Source organism: Populus alba, chromosome 14 (assembly GCF_005239225.2).
Source record: "Populus alba chromosome 14, ASM523922v2, whole genome shotgun sequence".
NCBI classification, from domain to species: domain Eukaryota; kingdom Viridiplantae; phylum Streptophyta; class Magnoliopsida; order Malpighiales; family Salicaceae; genus Populus; species Populus alba.
The window spans coordinates 14,849,095-14,871,412 of record NC_133297.1 but is presented as its reverse complement, the minus strand read 5'-3'; the positions used below and the strand labels follow the sequence as shown (position 1 = coordinate 14,871,412).

Here is a 22,318-nt window from a genome sequence, read left to right as displayed (position 1 = left end):
TCGAAATTTAGAAGGTCCACAAGAAGATTTATTACTACAGAACTAAACACGTAGACAGAAACGATTTACATACTCAAATAACAAAAATAAAAACAGAGACACTCAGATAGAAGATTTTGATTGTGCCCCTAAATTACAAGCTCAACAAAAATCAAAGGATTACTTCAACTGTTTTTTGTTATATAGGGACTAATTGGCTAGTTTTGAACCCGGAAAGGAAATTCTATATAAACGCAGAAGGAATAACAAAAGACAGGTGGTTCCTGATAAAAGTAAATTCGAACAAAAATGAATAGAAATCTCATGTCAGTTGCTAGAAAAGCTTTAACAAAAGCTCACAATCCCGCCACCAATAATAAACTGTTTGTTGCAGGTCTATCTCCGTCACCCATGTTTTATTTTTGCTAGACTATCTTGTGTGTGTGTGTGTGTTTGTGAGAGAGAGAGAGTGTGTTGAGATTTGCCCTTACTTTCAGAGATTTTTGTGTTTTCAAGGTTTGTCATGGTCAGTTGACGAGAAGTCATTGAAAGATGCTTTCTCTTCCTTTGGAGATGTCACGGAAGGTACTAGTACTTTGCAAAATTATTATGTCATCCATCTGTTCGATGAATTGTCTCAGTGAATATTTCAATCCCCTTCCTTTGTCAAATCTAATCTAACGTAATCTGTGGTGATCTCGAATTCATTTGGGATGGTCGTGGTTCAGTGAATATATTGTACGATAGAAACAGTGGTAGATCAAGAGGGTTTGGTTTTGTTAGTTTCTGTAAAGAAGATGAGGCTGCATCTGCGAAAGATGCAATGGATGGAAAGGTGAGCACGGGTATTCTTGCTTTGTTTTCATTTCTTGTGTCAGTGGTCGAAGTGCTTCCAGAATAAAGGTAAATAATTTCATTGCAGGCATTGTTAGGTCGTCCATTGAGAATAAGCTATGCTCTTGAAAGAGTTCGAGGCGGACCAGTCGTTGTGCCTCGCATTCCAAACGGAGGAGATGAGGGCTACAACGGCAATGCTTGAACTTCGTCAGAATCGATTGAACATGACGAAAGGGGAAAGATCAAAATGCACCTCTGATCCCCTTTGTGATAATTACGAAATTTATTTGGATGAATGTGGTAACAAGCACATCTTATTGGTTTTGTGCGGCAAGCAAATTATTTTCTTCTCTGATTTATAGCTGATTTTTAATTTTGTTTTTCCTTTATATATATATATATATATATATATATCATTAAACATCTTACAAAGGATTATTTCAAAGACAACTAAACAATATTTTGATGTTAAAATATGATAGTTAAACAATGGATGCGTGATATTTATTGTAGTCGACCATGTCTAATCATGAGACCTAAATCCGGCCTCAAATCTTGTTATCTTGATACATCCATGCAAAAAATAAAAATAAATATACAAGACAAACGAAAGAAAAAAAAAACTAAAAACAAAATAAATCCTCAGGGTACCATAAAACCTACATGGTAGCCAAAGAGAGTAAATAAAAAATGAAAAATTATGCTTGGTTTATATATTATATTTTAGATTGGTATTGTTAAATTAATTGCAATTAAATAGACAATAATCACTTTGGCATCCACAAGAATAAAACATGAAGCAATATTAAGCAATATTTTAAATGATTACGGGGGTATTCGGTTTGAAAGTGTTGTTGGTTTTTTTTTTTTTTTTTTATGAAACTCACATAAAAAATATATATATTTTTTGTTTTTATAAGATGTAGTTTATACTTTTAAAAAAATTACACCTTAAAAAAAAAATAAACACGTCTTCAAGCAAAACAGTTACTGTATATAAGTCATTATATTTTATTATGTTTTTAACATTATAATTACATAATATACTACCTTTAAGTAAAACATGGTAGAGAAATGCATCTAATTTTTAATATGTGTTTTTCAATTAAAAATATATTAAATAATAATTTTTATTTTTTTTAAATTTAACATATTAAAGTCATATAAACTTATGTAAATAAAAAATAAATTTTAAAAAATAGTTTATAACTTTATAACGTAAAATCAAATACTTAATTAGCATAAAGCAATTTTATATTTATTTATATATTTATATAATTATTAATTTGGAACCGTTCTCTTCGCGTGCACGTATACATTTCGTGTCCCAGAGAAGAGGACAGTGTCTGTCACCGTTGAGTTCAAAAGGCATTCCGCTAAACCCAAACAAACAAACAAACAAATTCTCACAATCGCCAATCCATCCATGGAAGACAACACAGCGGCATCTAATCTCGATCTCAATGACACTAACAACGCTGCCTTAATCGACGGTTTCTGCGAGATCACCTCTTCTTCTAAACAAGAAGCCCTGTTTTTCTTAGAAAGTCACCAATGGGATCTCGACTCCGCCATCTCTACCTTCATGGACAGCGACTCCGACCCTCCTCTGGTAACCGCAATCCCTCCTCTTCCTTCTCATCCTGTTAACTCTCCTTCTCCGCCCCCTCCACAGTCTCACTCTCCCTCCCAGTCGCCGTCTCGCTCTCGCTCTCCTTCTCGGGCTCCCAATAGGCTAAGATCGAGGGATAAGAAGCCCAGCGCTAACCGGACACGTGGCGGAGTCAGAACGCTTGCTGATCTTAATCGGATTCATGATGGTGGGTCCGGTAGCGATGATGATGATGATGAGCCGCAGCAGTATTATGCTGGTGGCGAAAAGAGGTATCTAAACCCTAGAATCTTAAATTAATTAAGCTGAATTGTTGAATTAGGGTTAGTTCAATTTTGTGTTAATCGGAAGTTTTTTCTAGTGGAATGCTGGTTCAAGACCCTACCAAACGTCACAATGTGGATGCAATTTTCGACCAAGCTAGAAATTCAGGAGCAACTGCTGATTACCTTCAGCCGTCTTCAAGTTCGAGAAGCTTCCCTGGAACAGGGAGATTACTTTCAGGGGATACAACAGTTCCACCTGCTCCTCAACCACCTGCAGCTGTCAATCACACTGTCACTCTATGGAGGAATGGGTTCACCGTGGATGATGATGGTCCTTTAAGGAGGTTTGATGATCCTGCTAATGCCTCCTTTTTGGAAGTAAGTTTTTAACCCTGTTCTTTATTTTCAAGTAATTTTTTTACGAGGCTTTGAGGACTAGTCTAGTTTGCAAGGTAAAAGGTTATTGCGATTGGATCTAAGCACGATAATGTTATTGGAGTGCAAGTTGGATTTGCGAACCGTGTCAAATAAGCATAACAACATGCTTTTTTAATGGTACACCATTGTTAATTGGTTTTATGTTTGCAAGTATCTTTCTGACTTCTGGGCTTAGCTTGATTCTTTTCTGGTTAAATGCTGGATTTAATTTCGCAGTAAATTCTGCTTTATCCAACTTCCATTGGATATGTGAAGTTATGATGCTTATGGAAGGACTTGCATTTCGTTTAGTGTTCACCCTCTAATGGAAAGTTGTGCTTATTTAAATGCTTTTCTTGCAGAGCATCAAGCAGTCTGAGTGCCCGAAAGAGCTTGAACCAGCAGACAGGAGGGCTCAAGTGCATCTTAATCTCATGAGGCGAGAGGAAAACTACTCTGTGAGTTCCCTTTTTCCACTTTATTTTTCTTAATAAAATTTTATTTTCTGTATTTATCTTTTCATCACTGTTCCCTCGACCTCCTGTTTTTATGCAGGAACCAGAGAAGCCTCAGGTTCCTTTCCAAGGTGTGGGAAGAGCTTTAGGTAGCACCAGCACCCCTACCGGCCCTGCTGCCCCTGAGCCAACTGTCGCTGTTGCTCCTCTCAAGGCTGCTCCCCACCCAACCCCAGTTCTAGTTATAGATTCTTCATCACCAACTACCTTAATTCAGCTCAGGTTAGCAGATGGCACTCGCATGGTCCCTCGCTTCAACTTAAACCACAATATTAGAGATATACGAGCCTTCATTGAGGCATCAAGGCCAGGTGGGGCAAGCAATTATCAACTGCAGATAATGGGATTCCCTCCAAAACTACTCACCGATCTTGATCAGACGATCGAGGAGGCCGGCATGGCTAGCTCTGTTGTTATCCAGAAATTCTAACTAAGTTGCTGGTGGAATTTTGTTCCACTTGATTGGATTCATGACACTTACATTAAATATGCTTTTATTTCCAAAGATCATGGAATTTGTTTATACGTAGAAAGTTTTATTTAATTAGTTATAAAAATTTGTTTTCCTACTAGAAGAATTGATTGAGGCAGCAAGTCCCATCCGCATCAAATTTCTATAGTTCGAGGAGACAACAGAGCTAGGTATTCAGGCCCTATTCGCTTAAACAGTTTGAATTGCGTCCTGCTGCTTAGGGTTAATAAAAATTTTTTGATTAAATTGATAAAACTGAACTAAGAATAAAACTGAATTAATTAATTAAAAAATATAAAAAAAATCTGGTTTGGTTTGGTTTTAAAATTTTAAAATTAATTGAATTAAACGGTGGATTATACATACACCTATAAAAATTGAGTTTTTTTAGTGATATATTATTTATTTGAAGAGTAAAGTTGCTCTTCACTCTTCTTCCTCTTCTTTTTTTTTTTATCTTTTTTACATTTTTTTAATATTTCATCCTCATGCTTTTTAATCATTTTATGATGTAATTCTAAGAGATAAAATTTTTAAATTATAGTAGAATGTTAAAATTAAAAGAAAAAGGATCATAATGTAAAAGATGAAGAAAGTGTGTGGCCATTTTTTTTTTTTTTTTTTTGATTTAAAAGTTCATTTTATTTATTTTTCAGTTTTTATGTTTGAGAGATGAGAGAGAAGCTGAAAAATAACAAAGAAACAAAAAAGTTGTCGATTGGTCATATTCCAGTTACAAAAAATAAGGATATTTGTGTAAATAAGTTCTTTTTCTCTAAAGAAGTTCGATGGAGGTGGGTTTTTTCTTTAAATTTGACAAAAAGGTAGATTGGTTCTGTTTGATTTATTTTTATTTAATTGATTTTTATTTTTTAGAGTAATTTTAGTATTGTTAAATGTTTTTTTTATTTTAATGTTTATATGATGTTTTAGAGGTTTATAATTATGGATACTAATATTTTAGTCATTGGACTGAAAAAGTGATCAGTCAGCGATATCCCGCACAAATAGCTTACCATTATAAGTGATATATTGCCCACCTTAAACAGTAAAAGAAAAGGAAAACATGGAAGCTAACCCCAAGGAATTGTTTTTAAAAACAAATACTAGTGTAGGCCTAGGTTATTGATTAGGGTCTGACCCATCAATGCCCATTAATCCTCTTGTCTCTCTTTTTTTTAAAACAAATTGAATTAACTTTATTTTTTAACATAGTATTTGATCTTTTTAATTTTTTTTTGTTGCATGATACTTCAAAAAAATTAGTTTTATTTATATTGAATTTGTTTTTTCAATTGTATTTACATCAAGTTTATATATATATATATATATATATATATATATATATATATATATATATAAAATCATTTATTATTATCAATAATTTTTAAAATTAAAATAAAAAACAATTAATATAAAATATTTTTATATGCATCTATCTTTTATTTCTACAATGAAGATTTTTCTTCTCACTTTAATATTTAATTAACGTTCACAATGTTTTTTTTTATTTAGCAGTTCATATATTTCTTAATTTATTTTATAAAGAATAAACATCTTTTTTATTCTTAATTAAAAAAAAAGTGATATATAAAAATATATCCATAATGTAATTATTTTTTTCAAGTTAAAAATTAACTTGAAATACTAATGGCAACATAAACAGTATGTTTGCATTTCCAAATTTTAAAAAAATTATGATATTTTAAATTGCATCAACAACATTGATACATTTTTTTTTTATTATATTCAAAATTAACTTGGAATTATACTTGCAGAGTGGTGCGAGTGAAAATACCAGCTATACCTCTTCATCCTATATTTATCAGTTTGAGGTGGGATTTAGTACAATAAAAAAAATCTATAATTATTTTATACTCACATTCCAATATTATATCTATAATAATAATTAATATATAACATAGTTTTTTTTTCTTGAAGTTTCTTCCTAGTATTTATCATTTCTCATTAAATATGTAAGTAATAAAAAGGCAAACTCATCAACAAATTTATTATAAAAGTATCAATTATTTAAAAAAATGTATCTAACAAAGGAAAAAAAAATGTATATATTTATGTTCCTCGTATATCAGAGCATATTCCTCGGCCCACTTTATATATGCATTAGAAAAATTATCCACTCCTATTTGATCAGGTTTTGTTTGGATAAATAAGTTTTTCATTCATGCCTTTTTCCTTTTAATCTCAAATCTGAGACTCATGTCCATACTTTTTTATCATCTAAGTTTTGCAGGACTTGAATGTAGGGATGACGATAAATATTCCACCATTTAGCGTACAAACATCAATACACTAAAAATATATATTATATAAACTCAGATTATAAATCAAATTATAAATAATTTTTTTTCATACATAGTTTATACAAACAATAAGAAATTTTATCAATTAAAATGTGATGTACTTGTTCTTATGTTATAAAATCCTATCATGCAAGATCTAAGAAAAAAAAGTTGGAAGTGATTGGTAAGATTCTATGTAAAAAAAAAAACATTAAAAACAACTATATCACCACATCTATGCTTCATTGTTGGCTAACACTAGTTCTAATGCTCCCTCCAAATACATAACTATCTCTAGTGTTTTAGTTTATCTGATGTCTTTTGACTTGATGAATAATACAACACTTTTAGATAATATTATGCTTTCTTTTAGATATTGTTATACTTACATAAGTTTTATATATTGTTTGTTACACACCATAAATCTCAACAAGTGGATCAATAAGTGATTGTAGGCTTTGTATGAACTAAAATAAATAAATCAAATAATTCAAAGTGTGTGTGTGTGTGTAATCTTGAAATCTGGTTTATTGTTAGATCATATCTTAGATAAGTTATGAGATTTTCTACAGAGAAATCATAATATTATAAACTTGTTTAAAAGACTATGATATTTAGGCATAAACATATAATGGATCAAATTTTAGATTATACTCTGTAACTATTTTTTATAAAAATATCCTTGTAGAATAAGAATTTTCAAAGTTTTTTCCCATAATAGATATTTTTATTTGTTAGAAAAGTTTTAAACAAGATTATGTTTTCTTCATCCTTGCACTTTTGATTGTAGAAAAAATCCATGGATACAAGCACTTGTGGGGCTCATGTATTAGTGAATAAACACAAGGGTATTTGATGAGAAATATAATAATTGAAAATATAGGATTATTGTAAAATAATATAATTGGTAATAAAATTTTGATCTTACCCAATTTTACACGACTTTTTTTTTTTGATTTTATTATTTTTTTATTTTTACATGATTTTGCACGATAATATATGTTTACTCGTAAAATTATATGATTTTACGAATCAACTCGTAATTTTAATAACCTTATCTATATAATTAAGTTAGAATTACTTGCTTGTCTTTGCTACTTCAGCCTACATAAAAAATGCTTTTTTTAAGTTTTCTATTTCTATACAAAAATACGATGGCCTTCTGATCAGCTTTCTCCTGCAATATCCTTATCAAGTGTTTTCATCTTAATTGTTTTCACATACGATTTTATCATCTTCAATCAACTCTTTTTTTTTTTTGTTACTTTTTTATCATATTTTTCAAAGTAGGATAGTAAAAATAAAATATTAAGAAAATAGTATAATTAAAACATAATTAGAAAAATAGCATAGTTTATAAAGTCACATGTGACATTTGTAACTCATGAATTGTATTTGACATATACGACTTTAGTTAATTAAAACATCAAATTCCCTTTTTTCTTCTCATTTCTTTCCTTATTTCTCCGCTCTTTCCATCATAGCCGTCAATCTACTTTCTCTTTTTCGACAACGATAGTCTTTTTCTCTCTTCATCATGACATGCAACCTCTTTTTCTCTAACACGATAGCCTCTCCCCTATAATTTGTGTGACTATTCACAAATCCAGTCTTCATCACCATATTTTGCCACCACTCACCACCCAGTTTCAATAATTTCAATTATATTACACCCCCCTCTATTAATTAAATGTTTTGAGCTAATTTCTTATTTTGATTATATTAGGGTTTAGGGTTAGAGTTTTTAAGATAATTTAGGATTTTTTTTTAGTTATGTATAAATTATATTAATTGGTTGGTTATAAATTAAGATCATACAAGGTGATGACTCCTTTACAAAGATAAAACCTTTCCTCCTTCTCAAAAATATATAAAAGAAACATTTCCTTTGGGTTTCAAGGAAAGAGAGTGGGTCACTATGATATTAAATAATGACATTAGGGTTAAGGTTTTTTTGTTAATTTAAAGTTTAGTTGAATTAACTATATATTTTGGCAATTATCTTTGAATTACACCAATTGAGTTCATAAATTATGTTATTTAAGGAAACAAATATGATAAATTATGGTTCTATTGATGATGTTATGGTTTAGTGTTTTGTTGATTAAAGTCTTGTTGAAATTATATACATTGATTAATTTGCAATATTCATAAATTAGGATTGAATTTTGTTGTGTTGTTTTATAAAATATCTTTTAGCATTGAATTAATATGCTTTTATGGTGTACTATTGCCGATATCAATAATGGTATCACTTATAATAAGCTCTTAACTACTAGATTAGAAATGTCTTTTAATAAGCTAAAAATATTTATATATGGTCAAATTGGGTGGAATTTGAGAGAATTTGAAGTTAACATTAATTGGAAGATGCAAGTTAGGGCGTGTCCTATTCTTTATATTGATGAATCCATTTCTAGTTATGGTAATTTAAATTTAATGTTTGAGATGGACACCGAAAATGAGTTGCAAACTTTAGAGCTTTGTGCGTGTTTGGCACAGCGTTTCAAAAGCGCTTTTAAAAAAATTTGAAAATTTTTCTCTTTTTTTTTGCTTTGAATTAATATTTTTTTTATGTTTTCAAATCATTTTAATGTGCTGATCTCAAAAATAATTTTTAAAAAATAAAAAAATATTATTTGCATACTTTTTTAAGTGAAACGCATTTTGAAAAACAACCGTAATCACTTCCAATTACTTGAATAATATACCTAGAGGAGAAAACTCTTTTAATATGAAGTTCACTTAGATCTTAAAAGACACATAAATGAGCATACAAACATCACAAGCTATTGGTCCTTTTAGTTTTGGTGGTGATGAAATGCACCTAACATTGGCACAAAAACTTATGGATATAAAAGCCTGGTTGGGTATAACAGCTGCTCTATATTATCATGAAGAATATAAAGCAAGTGACGACGAAGATGATTGTCATATTGACATAGTTGAGAAATATAAAAAAGATGAGTTAGTTGAGCCACTAAGCTAATTAATGGGACCTCCGGTTCCTAAATTTAAGGTTATGAGTAGTTATGCCCAAATGACATTCAATGACTAGACTTTGAGTTGTTGGAATTCAGGCTTATTAGATAATAAATCAAAGGTTGAATAAAAAATCAAATATAAGTTTGAATGTACTATTATAGTTAAGTAGTGGCATATATAGAATTAATTACAATATAAGGTGCAATATTCAACCAAAACTTATGTGCAGTTGCAATGTATTCATGAATTGGCCTTTAATTGGTATTTGTGTGAGGGTATGACCAAAGATCTGAATCATTTGAGATCTTAAAATTAAAAGGCTTATAAAAATATCTAAACCATTAGTTTTGCAAGGCCATCGTTAGATTAGATCAGATCTCATTATTAAGGTGATGATGACAATTATGAAAGCCCATACAAGTATGTAAATTGTAAATATTCAAGTTACTACACATAGGGATCATAAGCATAATGTCTTATATTACAAGACGTGGGTAGTTAAACATAAAATATTGGAGATATTGTTTGGTATGCACAATGAATTCTTTCAAATATTACCTATGATTATATTAGCTTTTAAAGAATCAAATTCAAATACAGTTTTTTAATGGGATTATAAAATGGTTTATTAAACTACTTGTCAATGAAAAATATTAAGAGGATATTTTCAAGTAGATTTAATCTTGAAATTTATTTATTTCAAGTTGAGACCCTCATATAGCTGGCAGTTGAAGAGAGGTGAGACAAATAGTTAACAATAATGAAATAAGTTTTAGTTGTGGTAAATGACAACTATACCATCAACCATATTTATACCTCATTGCATATTACACCTTGTAAAATATTGACCATCAATAATTTATAGATCTTTTCTATTATAATGAAATATATAAAAATGCATATGCTTTTTATTTTTAATCCTTACCAGACGTACATTGAGGCCTAACTAGATAGAGAATAAAAAATGGTTGAAGAAAATCCATTCATCTATATAACAAAATGGATGCAAAAGAGAGGCAAACACAAAATAAATATGGTGTATGCGATGAAAGGGGCTATGGAAAAAAAAAAACATGCCAAACTGCATAACATATATGAATATTTGGATCTTTTTCATTCTTACTATTAAATTTATGTGACATTTTATTGCAATATTAACAGCTTGTTTTGATGGGGTCATGAGACAAACATAATATGAACTAAAAGAGGTACATCAAGTTCTACTATAGGCCACCATTAGGACTATTTAACAATGTATCTAGGTATTAATGATATATCAGTTTAACAATTGTAGGAATAACATCATTTAATATAAAAAAAATTAGAACGAACATGTAAGTTGGCTTGAATAAAAATATAACATATTTGTATTAAAATTCATAATCATTTTAATAATTGTATATAGATTGACTATCGGTGATGATCATGTGACATCTTGTTAGCATACTGTTATGGATTTACATGAATTGGATTTCTCATATATTATAGAGGTTGGTTTTCATAAGGACAGCTAACTTTACAATATCAATCTTGATAAAAAAGAAAAAAAGAAAAGTAATTGCTACATTAGTTAAGCAATGAATATAGAAGACCCGTATGTTTTACCTATGTGTTAGGTAGATGTCACTCACATTGCATGATGTTTTCATGTCAATTTTCTATTTTATAGACAAAGCCTCTTTGACAGGTAGATGGGTGATTTATCAAGATAATCCATGTTTTCATCTATTAAAATGCGTGCCTCCACCCACTAGTTTTAAAGGTGATAATATCAAGTTGAAGTAGTTGTCTGATAATTTTAAGGACCCTCCACATGATGCGATGAAGATGCAATTGACTATGTATGCTCAAAAATACATAATGCGTATGTTTGTGAGTATCATATTCACAAGTTTGATTGGTAATACAATGTTAATCTACTTTTTAACACAATTTGATGACTTATAAGCCATTTATAACCATATTAGGAGCCATCTATGCATGTATATCTATATTGGCAACCATGTAAAGTATGCATTCACATAATCTGATGCATTACAAACACTATTTTTTTGAGATAAAATCAATTGGTATGCGTTATATTTTTATAACATTTATTAAATATCTTGTTTATATATTATAAATGATGAAGATTTTTTTTTTATATAAATACTATATGCATTATTTAATAGAAAAGCTCAAAAAACTATTGTTGTAATCAAAGAGTTGATAAGATGAGATATGTTGTGACCAACACCACACTTTTTTAATGTCATAGTGGACTTTAAGAAGAAGTTGGGAGGATAAGCATTTTGAAATGACATTAGTGGGGGATGAAAGCATTTTTCATTAAGGAGAACTTTTAGTTGGGGAGGCAGATTGATTAGTACTTAAAGTTGCATTTTTATCAAGGTTTTATATCATTATTTTACACTTGAAGTATCAATAACTCCTTAAATAAAGCATGTTTTATGATAACAAGTCTGATACTATAAGATACCTTAATATATGGTAAATGTTCATCTTAAATGCAGGCTTATCATATAAATCAAAGGATTGATTGATGAATTCAACTACTGAAATTGTGAAGATAAAGAGAGGGTGAAGCTTAGAAAAGTGATGCTAGTTCAGTTCAAACTGGAACACTGTTTGGTAATTGGGTCATATCTGGAGCTGTAGATCCCGAATTTAGGTCTGCTTTATATGGATGGAAAGATAAGACATAGGCCTAAAACTTTCATGTGGAGTCCAAAATTTAAAAAAGTCGTTTTCAAGTTCAAATTATAGCAACAATTGAGAAGTTCGAATATGTCCTGTAGCCCAGATACTGTTCAGTGTTCAGTCTATATCTCAAGTTTTAGAAGTCCAAATGACCTCAATTTTTTTTTTGGAAAGCTGAGATAATTTTCTAGAACTTTCATGAGTAAAGTTGATTTAAATTCTGACGTTAGCAATGACGTTTTGTTAAGACAAGAAGATAAAGATTGTTACCAAGTCAAGATGTGGCCATCCACTCAGTAATTATTCATCAAATTAATAGTTCTAAATTTTAGCCTATAAAAGGAGACATTTGCCATGTATTTAGGCATCTTGGTGTTTAAATCAAGATCATGCTCTTGCTCTTTTTCTTTATAGTTTTGTAATGTTCAAGTTTTATTTTATGTTATATTAATCTCTTGTTTATGCTTTTCATTTCATTTCCATAATTATTTTCTTATCTTGTTTATTTATGTTTCTTTCTTTCATTATGTTTAGCTAAATTTATTATGTTAATGTGAAAAGGTTACACTAATAGTGTAAGAATAAGTATAGTATAAACTCAACATGGACTTCAATGCTTGATATTAACATGTTTTATATTTATTATCTTGCTCACTCTAAATACCTTGCTTGTTAAATGGTTAATTTAGATTTGTACTGAACAACCATTGGTACAACAAATACTTGGCACTTTCATAGCCCAATTGTATGGTATGACCGACACTTGTGCTATGAAAGGAACTTGATTTGTTGTTAACATAAATTATCACAATGAATACCTGATAATATTTACAAGTATTGGCATTACTCGAATAAGATAATTAATGTAATCATGTTAACAATTTATAATATAATTGGAACCTCCTTTGTGTGTGGTTTCCAGTTGAGTAATAAGAGTTTATACTATACTTGTTTGAAGTACCATGAGTGGATTCTCTAACCTTGACATTTGTTTTTTATCATTGTTTAATCCTCACGTTAATTTTACATATCAAAATCCTCTTTACTATTACTATTAATATTACTACTACTACTACTACCACCACCACTACGACTACTACTACTATTGTTATTATTATTGTTGTTGTTGTTGTTGTGTTGTTTTTATTTATAATTTATATAATTAACCTCCTTGTGGTTCGACCTCGGTTTTGCCGGGTTATTTATTACTCCAACACTCTTGCACTTGGAAAAAAACATCAATCTTTTGGTCGTGTCACAAACCCATCCACGAGCTTAGGTGATTTTGGTGTAGGGCCCTTCATGAGCAGTTCAAGCCTGTTCAAAAGTTGAGGTGATGTTTAGATATAGTTAATTGATATACTTAAATGTTATGATAATTCATTTTATTTAATTATAAATTTAGTTGAAATTAAATTAAATTAAAGATTTTGTGAATTATGATTGAGTTGAATAGTAAATTATTGGGTTTATTATTTTTTGTGGCAGAAAGTTGAGAGGTTGAGGAAATTGTCCATGTAAAATATTTTTTGAATCAAGTCATATATAATTTCATAAACTGTGTTATTTCTACAATTAAATTTTTAACCAAATTATTTCCTCAATATTTTATTTCTATTGCGTTACTTTGAAAAAAAAAAAGTTTTTTGGTAGTAGATTATTTATGATGGCTCAGAAAAAGTCAAAAAATATTTTTCAGGGACTATACCAAAATGGCTAGACACTTTAGCTATTTGGGATAACCCAAATGATTGGAGTTTGTCTCTTTTTCTTAGCCCAACACCCGATATTTATTTTGAGTTTATCCAATCTTATCCGATATATACCTTTATGTATTTTTCTAGTTTACAGGATTATGCAGGGATACATAATTCTATATGCAAGAATGTAGGCGCACACAAATTTTCTATGCCCATAATATTTTTTAATATAGAGAAGGCATCATTTTTACACACCAATGGTTATTCCATCACTAACATTTGTTTCAATATTATAACAAGTATCACATCTAATAACAACCAGCAACATCTTCATCATTAACACATTTCTATTCTCCACATATACCGAGGTATCTGCAACACTCTATTAAGTAAGCAGACATGACTATGGTTTATAAATACCTTGTTTACAAGGTAAGTCTAAGACATGTAATTAAATGAGCTTTTCACAACCAAAATCATACAAAAACCAGTCCACATGACTTCACACACCACTCATAACCTTCAAAGGCCACATGCTATTTCATATATGAGCATTAATCACTTAATAATTTTTAGAGCAAAAAACAACCACTAAATAATTCCTAGAGTCATCAACAACCACTCAATAACTCCTAAAACCATAAAAAACCACTCAACAATTTCTAGAGCCACAAACAACCATTCATAAGTTATACAAATTTATAGATAAAAATACAAAAAATAAATATACACATTCCCTACAATTTCATTCCATTTTCTTCTAATGTTCATTAGTCTTTCCTCCAACATTTATTAACTTAAGCATCAAAGGTCTATTATTTTAACAAAGAACTTGTTTTTTCAAGTGTACACGAGACCAATGTTAAGACTAGTCAACAACTCAGAGACACAACCATGAAAAGCCCAATTCTATTTTAAAGTTTTTTCATGACTTCATCAAATTAGTTTATTAAAAACACGAAGTAATAAATTAGTTTTTTTTATGAAAATCTTTAAAGGAACAAAGTAGAAATCACCTTCTTGTTATTGTTTTATAAATGGTTTGACAATATTATAAGTAGTATATCAGTTACTTTTGTGCACCTATTTATTTTCTTATATTGTTGTTTTATTGCTCATGTGCCCCATTATAAAAAAAAAAAAATTTATGTTTTTTTTTAAAAAAACTTATTAGAATAGGTTCAACAAGATGATGTTCTTAGATAGAAAACTCATTTACAATCCATGAAGAATGAACCCCTGATTAAGTATGACACTTTCAAATCAACAAGATAATACCTTAAAGATGACTTATACATCCAAATCCTGCACTATCTCATGGTCAAACCTAATTTATTCATTAGTCTAATCTTGTTAACATGTATAATGTGTGTGTATATTATTAAGGAAGATATTTAGACCAGTTTGCATGTATTTTAATTAATTTTATAAATTTTAAAATTAATAATTATATAAGTATTTAATAATTTCGAAAAAACTCATACTCCTGACAACATTTACAATATATTCTTAATATTAAAAGAAAATGTACAGGTTCTTGTCACCATTATTTTATAGAGTTTCTGTGCTGTATACCATGCCTGCATGTATACTTTTCATTAAAAAAATGCATAAAAAAGCTGACGACGGTGATGATGTGTTCTCCACCTTGTTTCACAAACAAAATCCACCTCACTCGCTCTCTCTTACCCGGTCCCTCTCGCTATATGCTCACTGTCCCCAATTTCTCAGCTCCTGCCCCGCCCTAGGGTTTCTTTTCCTTCCACTTCCCTGTCAAACAAACCTTAACCCCTAAGAAAACCTCCCGTAATCCTTACACTTTTAACATCTGTTGATTATTTTTCTTTGTGTCTCCAGAAATAGAAGTAAAAATCAGCGCTTGACTACCAGCTAAAACCAAGCAATTCATGGCCAAAACCAAACCTGGCAAAAAAGACCTTGATTCTTACACTATCAAAGGCACCAACAAAGTTGTTACACGTGAGCATTTACCTTGTTTAAAACCCATAATTTCTAGCAACAAGCTTCTTCTTGTTGCTATACAATTAAAAATCCATCAATCTCTTGCTTAAAGTTTCCCTTTTAGACCCTAATTGCCAAAATGTCTCCCTTTTTCCTTTCAATTCTTGAATACCCCATCGTTTTTAACTCTCTTCATTCATTCTTTGTTTTTTTTTTTTGGCTTTTTTTTTTCTGAATTTGGGTAGATTCATGCTTGTTATTGCAGCTGGTGATTGTGTGTTGATGCGCCCATCGGATACAGATAAGCTTCCATACGTGGCACGTATAGAGAAAATCGAGGCAGATCATCGAAACAACGTTAAAGTTCGTGTACGGTGGTACTACCGGCCGGAGGAATCCATTGGGGGACGCCGTCAATTCCACGGAGCAAAAGAGTTATTCCTGTCAGACCACTTTGATGTGCAAAGTGCACATACAATCGAAGGCAAGTGCAGAGTGCACTCCTTCAAGAACTACACTAAGCTTGAAAATGTTGGAGCTGAGGATTACTTTTGTAGGTTCGAATATAAGGCCTCCACTGGTGGCTTCACTCCCGATCGTGTAGCTGTGTGAGTTCCCTTTCTTTGATAAGATTTTGAGTTGATTTTTCTGGGTTTTGAGTGTTGAAATGAATGGCCTTTTGAATTGGTGTCTTTGTAGGTACTGTAAGTGTGAAATGCCATACAATCCGGATGATCTCATGGTGCAATGCGAGGGATGCAAAGATTGGTAATTTCTTGATAATGCACTCATTGCTGTAACTAGCAATCATGCATTGTAACTGCAAGTTTAGTTTGTTTATCTCATCTGATCTCTGAAATTATTGGAGCTACATCAGTCAGAATCATGCTTTGTTCTTCACTTGAATTCATTGCGTTGCTTAATGATTAGAACTTATGATAGCTTTTTCCATTTGTTTCATTCCTCTAGTAGTTTCTAATTTTACTGGAACTTCAAGAAAAACTGTGATTGGTGAGAGAAATAGGAATTCATTCTAGAGTGTAATAGTCGTCTGTCTATTGCTTTTAAGTTTACGTGGGCTTCTTTCAACTCTGTTTTATGTTGCAAACTTCATGAGAGCTTAATAGGGATCAGTAAAGCATATCAAGCAGGCATGAGAAGTAGGTTCTGTGAGATTTATCTAGTTTCATCAAGTTGTAAGAGGTCATTTTCTTCTTAATATATCCAGTGATGGCTTCTTTTGGATTTAAGCTGATACCTCTTATCTTGTATAGAAAGTTTACTTCCTATGCAATAATGCTTTTATGGAACTAAAGATACTTTATTTAACACACTGCAGGCTTTATTTAGCCATTCTTAGGCCATAGCTTATTTGTTCTGCACCAACTTCAGCTGCCTGTAACACATGGGGATAACCATTGAGCTTTCATGTTAGTAGGGTTTTGTTAATCCTCCCTTTTCATTTTCCGCACCACCATGATCCTTGCATAGTTTATCATGTTGTTATTGTTTGTAATTTGTTTCTGCAAGTCTTCTCCCAATTTTCTCTAAATTGATTAATAGTTGGTAGCATTAAACCCGTGTGTACTTCTCATGCATGCTTACTACTTATATGGGGCTCTTTGTGTCTGATCCTCATAGTCATATATGTTGAAAAATCTTGGCAGAGGTGAATATCTTATACATATTTTGATTGAAATACTGTTCTTAAAACAGATATCTGATAGTGCTGGACTTTTGTGTGGTTCACATGCTGAGAATGAACTCTTAGGACATCAAATTAGTTAATCTGTCAAGTGGATATCTCATTTATCAGTTTTGTTTTCCTTCAACCTTGAATTTGCTTGGCTTTTGAGTTCTTAATGGTTGAATATCGTAGTTTAAGCATTAAGTATTAACAATTGAAGAAGTGAAAGATGATTAAAGTACAAAAGTATCATTTTAAAAGAATTATTAAGTATTAGTGGAAAGGTCAATACATTTCCTAATTTTGAAGGGTGAAAGACAATATTCCAGTTTACTGTGGTTATTTTTCCATTGGTTGTTGAAATTACTCGGTGACTAATTTGCATGCCAAATTTTGCTATAAATTTCATTCTTTCATTTAAGGACCGTGTTAGAAATTTAAACCTAAGATGGGTGAAGGAATTTGAAATTGGCATCAGTTACCGTTGTCTTTTGTATCGCAGATGGTACAAATCAAGGTTGTAAGGCTCCTTACAGATAAGGAAAAAGGGGGGTGGGGTGGGGAAGAAAGAAGCCAAAGAACTTATGTGTTATACTCTTGTACTATCAACTTCAAATGAAGTATGGGATTTAGCTGTCTAATGAGAGTAGTGAATGGTATTTAACAATTCCTTTTCAAATAGGCAGTAATTAGAGGATGTAGCAGGCAATGTTGAGATGCAATTAGGAAACTGATATTATATAGGAGGTGATTTAAACATTCACAACTTTTAGAGTTTGCATCTTAAACATGCTATAATGGAGTTTGAGAGATAGTTTGGACAAGAAGATCCTCATTAGGCATCGATGTAATGTCATTTACTAATGCTTTCAATGAAAATCATGAACATCACATTTTGTAGCATCATCAAAAGATGATGGTTGGATAGATTGATTGAATTTTCCTTTTTTTGTATTATTTCTCAATTTTGTCTTGGTCAAATCTGGTTGATCTTGTAGATAGCATATGATTCAATGAAAAGAACCATTTCTTTGGAAATAAGAACTTTCTTTGCAATTTTATAGATGTAAGTTTTGCACTTGTAGAGATATTCAATTCCCTTCTTTGCTGTGTATTTGGAAATGACTGAAAAACTGGATTTGATGGTTGAGAACTTATCTAATTGTAAAAAATGGTTTAGATTTGAAGGCTGTTATGGAGAGAAAATGAACACCTTGTATTTGTTGTTTGGCCAGAAGTGAAGAACTCATACAAAATCAAACCATAAACAGAACTTAATCAAATTAAATAAATAATATCTCTAGGAATTCCATCTCATTAAGCATTCTGCATGTCTGCTATGTATAGTGTTAGCCAGATATCTTTCAAAGAGGTTAGAGATGATTCTTCTCTCTTAAATGCTCTTTTCTTATGTTCCTTCAAGCATATTCCAAATGTAGATACATGATACAACCTTTTCTTTCTATCCCACCCTCTCCCAACTCCAAGTCAATTAGCTTAACCATGACCATGGAAATTTCCATCAATCTCCGTTAGTGAAACTGGCAAAAGGGAGGAAGTCAAGGCTGAAGCGTGACTCAGGCACATTGTGCGAAGTCCCAAAAGCTTTCCCATCCAGTGTAATGGTTGATCTACAGTTTAGGGTGTTGTTATACAGAAAAAAAGAATGATTCCATGCAAAGATCTTCTCTTCTTTTGAAGATCATTAATAATTGAACTTCTTCCCCAAATAGCCTCCATAGGCAAAAATGGTGAAGTAAGAACTTTGGGAGGAGATATGAACTTCTACAGTGTTATACAAATTAAATTAGGCATTGGATATGACACACAACAGGATTTGATGCTGAAGTTGCCATTTTAGCTGATCTGTATCTAGCTTCATTTTTATTTAGTTCTTTGGTCTTAACGGTATAAACCAGCTTGGTTTTGGTTGCAGGGAGGTTCAATATGCTAATCCTGTGCTATCATATGATGAATACCACTTTCAATTAATGCTATTATCAATGATGTCTAAGCAGGAGCTTATCAAGATAATTTTTATCTGTAGTCATCTCTAAAAATTCATGATTTGATTGGTCTGTGAGAAGAGAGAACTATTTATGTTGTTTAGTTGTACGGTTTTTGTTGGTATTCCACTGCTTGTTGGTTTTATAATATTTTATGTACTAATTACGGTTTATGTCACGTGTGGTTTCTTGTAAATTCAAGGGTTATGCAATAATAGCACAAGAGTGTATTGCTTCCTGATCATTTTTTACTAATGTGCTGCAGGTTTCATCCTTCTTGTATGGGTATGACAATTGAAGAAGCTAAAAAATCAGATCACTTTCTGTGCTCCGACTGCTCATCTGATGATGATGCAAAAAGATCTTTGAATGTATTCCCAGTATCACCATCACTTGAAGTTAAGGTAAGAATGTACTCCAGTTGTTTCAACATCATTAAGGAAACTAGAATCAGTTTAGCTGTGCAGCAACATCTTTTACTGCAATTTATGTTTTATCATTATGAATAAATGAGAGAGAGAGAGACTGTAATGGGTTAAAAATGAATTATGTCCGGTTTATGTTAAGTTGGAACTGCCTACTTGACCATTTTTGGTTTCCATTGATGGGTATGGAATGTTGTATCTTAACCTGGAGGTCTTTCAACCAAACTGATTGTAGTACCATGAGAAAAAGATCTTAACTTCAAGCATATATTGTTGAATTGCTGTGATTCTATCAGTAACAACTTGCAGAAAACTAAAATTTATCTCATAATCAGGCACCGTTAATTTTCCTAGGATTTTCTTTCTAGTTTTAACAAGGATTCCAGCTGATTCTGCTTGCTGCATAAGCAGGGTGAGGAGACAGAAGCTTTATGAGTTTTATGTTTCATTATCTCCAAGGAAAAGGTAGTCAACAAAAATAATACATACCTGGTTAATGTTGATAAGAGAATGCTAGTTTACAGAGAGAGTTGCTGGTGTAACTTGTATTTTTTTAGCTGCAATAGAATCAGATCTATTAGGATATTTTGAAGTGCTACCTAAAAAGTGGACTATGGATGTTAATAATCAAGGGTATATGGGTTCCTCTGCATTTTTGTGGAATTCTAACTCATGAAAAGAAAGTTTTTTGAAGGAAAAAGGATATTCCCTTGTTAAAAATCATAGTTACATGGGATGGGTTATTTCAAGTGATGAAACCATTGCAGAGCTATCACAGTAAAGCTGTCATAACCAATATATGTGTTAAGGCTGTAAGATGTGACTTCTTAAAGTTCAGGTGGAAAGGAAACGAGACATCTTGATTAAAAGCTATGTGATTTTACTGAATATCTTTGGTCGTTAGCAATTTGTTTCACTAGTTGTCTTTGCTCGTTCTCACTCACTCATAACCATGCAACCTGGAATCTTCTTTATTATTTTCTACCCTTTCTGAGGTAGTTGTCTTTGATTTTATTGCTAGGTGGAGACAAAACGCAGGAAGAGATGACTGAAGTTGCGGTGCATAACAAAGTGTTAGTAAATGTTCTTGCACTAGCTCCACCATCGCTGTCATCTCTGTTGGGTTATGTTATGGAATTGTACAGTGCAGAGAAGATATCGTGCTTGCACAAACAAGAGGCATTTTATTAATTATCAAGTTCCAGTGTTTGTATGTGTTAATGGACTTGGGAGATGGTTTTGTGATCATTGATCTCCTTGCGAGTCTCTGCCAAAAAAAAAAAAAAAAGCAGTCTCATAAGTACCTACCACGACAGTGAAATTAAAATTTAGAGAACTTTTAGATTTTCTTGTGATATTCTGCAACTCTGTCATCATAGCATTGTTCTTTGTTCTTTTTCTTTTTTCTTTTTTCTTTTTAATAAGAAAGGGGATATAAAAGTAGATAAGATCGGAGCTGAGCAAGAGCTCTGATGGAATCTCCTGGTTGAAGCAAATCACAAGAGGGTCTGCTGTTCTTTTTATAGGTTCTGTAGAAGATTCCTTTGTCAAATTTGGAATGATTTGTTTCATTTACTTTTGGACTTTATCCTTCCTGATCTGAAAACATTGAGGTGAAATACCAATTAGCCTTCAACAAGCAAGAAAAGAGGGGAGAGATTATATATCATCAGCTGGAAAATTTTCATAAACTGTTTATTGAGAAAGCTTACATATCTGGGAAGTTGGATTTCACCAAAGGAAAGTGTGATGCTGTCACCAGAACTTCCTAGAATTGCATGCGTAGCAGTAACAGTTTTAATTAAGATAACCTTAACAAAAAAAAAAATAAATAATTTGAGTTATTTTAGATTTACCTGTTATTCAACAATGAGATTGAGATAATTTAATAAAAAATAATTTAAAATAAATAAATTATGAAGTATAATTTTTTATAACTCATTGTTAAAAAATATAATTGAAAAAAAAATAATAAAAATAATAATAATAATTTAATTAAAAAAACTTTGAATGATGAATTTTTTTAAAAAAAAAACTTAATTAAAAATATATATATATAAAAAAACAATGCCAATCAACGTAGATTAACACATTATAATCGTAATTTAAATTATTAAATCAAGATAATTTTATAAAAAAACTAATCAAAAAATAATTTGAGTTAATATGAGATAATTTATTAAATTCATGATTTAGGTTACATAGACTTAGACAACCCCATAAAAAACAAGCCAAAACAAATTATAAAACATAATTCTTAATCAATTTAATATTGAAGGGTAAAGGATAAAAAAAATTCAATTAAAAAAAGTCAAAAAAACTTGAACCGAGTCAACTTGGATCAACTTACTAACCAATTAATCAGGTCATGAAACCAAGATAACTTCATAAAAAACAAACTAAAATAAATTATAAAGCCTAATTTCAATCAATAAAAAGTTGAATGAAGAAA

General features: G+C 31.0%; 3 protein-coding genes across 5 annotated transcripts; all 3 read left to right on the top strand.

Annotated features, from left to right (window-relative positions):
- The first annotated feature begins 78 nt into the window (after nt 1-78).
- LOC118037889 (glycine-rich RNA-binding protein 4, mitochondrial) lies at nt 79-1,175 on the top strand. The gene is made up of 4 exons (XM_035044076.2): nt 79-373; nt 496-564; nt 708-814; nt 902-1,175. Exons 1-4 carry the CDS (start codon nt 289-291, stop codon nt 1,016-1,018), a joined length of 378 nt encoding a protein of 125 aa, XP_034899967.1. The 5' UTR covers nt 79-288; the 3' UTR covers nt 1,019-1,175.
- Nucleotides 1,176-2,139: 964 nt separating this feature from the next.
- On the top strand, nt 2,140-4,131 carry LOC118038078 (plant UBX domain-containing protein 4). The gene is made up of 4 exons (XM_035044403.2): nt 2,140-2,700; nt 2,790-3,072; nt 3,474-3,569; nt 3,667-4,131. Exons 1-4 carry the CDS (start codon nt 2,243-2,245, stop codon nt 4,054-4,056), a joined length of 1,227 nt encoding a protein of 408 aa, XP_034900294.1. The 5' UTR covers nt 2,140-2,242; the 3' UTR covers nt 4,057-4,131.
- Nucleotides 4,132-15,429: 11,298 nt separating this feature from the next.
- Nucleotides 15,430-21,441, top strand: LOC118038158 (chromatin remodeling protein EBS). 3 transcript variants are annotated; one of them, XR_012167894.1, is made up of 5 exons: nt 15,430-15,766; nt 16,014-16,356; nt 16,448-16,516; nt 17,088-17,178; nt 19,707-19,845. XR_012167894.1 is itself a non-coding variant. In XM_035044507.2 (5 exons), the coding sequence occupies exons 1-5, from the start codon at nt 15,694-15,696 to the stop codon at nt 20,912-20,914; spliced, it is 651 nt and encodes a 216-aa protein (XP_034900398.1). In that variant the 5' UTR covers nt 15,431-15,693; the 3' UTR covers nt 20,915-21,441. The 3 variants fall into 3 exon arrangements, 2 of the variants coding, with proteins under 2 accessions (XP_034900398.1, XP_073260550.1); XM_035044507.2 differs by lacking the exon at nt 17,088-17,178 and adding an exon at nt 20,888-21,441 and having other exon boundaries at nt 15,431-15,766; XM_073404449.1 differs by lacking the exons at nt 15,430-15,766; nt 17,088-17,178 and adding an exon at nt 20,888-21,441.
- The last annotated feature ends 877 nt before the right edge of the window (nt 21,442-22,318 follow it).

What these genes read in the sequence shown, in the direction of transcription:
- LOC118037889 (XM_035044076.2), top strand. Translation starts at nt 289, where the DNA reads ATGAATAGAAATCTCATGTCAGTTGCTAGAAAAGCTTTAACAAAAGCT. An exon ending in TAATAAACTGTTTGTTGCAG is followed by an intron (nt 374 to 495) that starts GTCTATCTCCGT and finishes TGTGTTTTCAAG; the next exon opens with GTTTGTCATGGTCAGTTGAC. An exon ending in CTTTGGAGATGTCACGGAAG is followed by an intron (nt 565 to 707) that starts GTACTAGTACTT and finishes GTCGTGGTTCAG; the next exon opens with TGAATATATTGTACGATAGA.
- LOC118038158 (XM_035044507.2), top strand. Translation starts at nt 15,694, where the DNA reads ATGGCCAAAACCAAACCTGGCAAAAAAGACCTTGATTCTTACACTATC. An exon ending in CACCAACAAAGTTGTTACAC is followed by an intron (nt 15,767 to 16,013) that starts GTGAGCATTTAC and finishes TTGTTATTGCAG; the next exon opens with CTGGTGATTGTGTGTTGATG. An exon ending in ACTCCCGATCGTGTAGCTGT is followed by an intron (nt 16,357 to 16,447) that starts GTGAGTTCCCTT and finishes GTGTCTTTGTAG; the next exon opens with GTACTGTAAGTGTGAAATGC.
- LOC118038078 (XM_035044403.2), top strand. Translation starts at nt 2,243, where the DNA reads ATGGAAGACAACACAGCGGCATCTAATCTCGATCTCAATGACACTAAC. An exon ending in TATGCTGGTGGCGAAAAGAG is followed by an intron (nt 2,701 to 2,789) that starts GTATCTAAACCC and finishes AGTTTTTTCTAG; the next exon opens with TGGAATGCTGGTTCAAGACC. An exon ending in GGCGAGAGGAAAACTACTCT is followed by an intron (nt 3,570 to 3,666) that starts GTGAGTTCCCTT and finishes GTTTTTATGCAG; the next exon opens with GAACCAGAGAAGCCTCAGGT.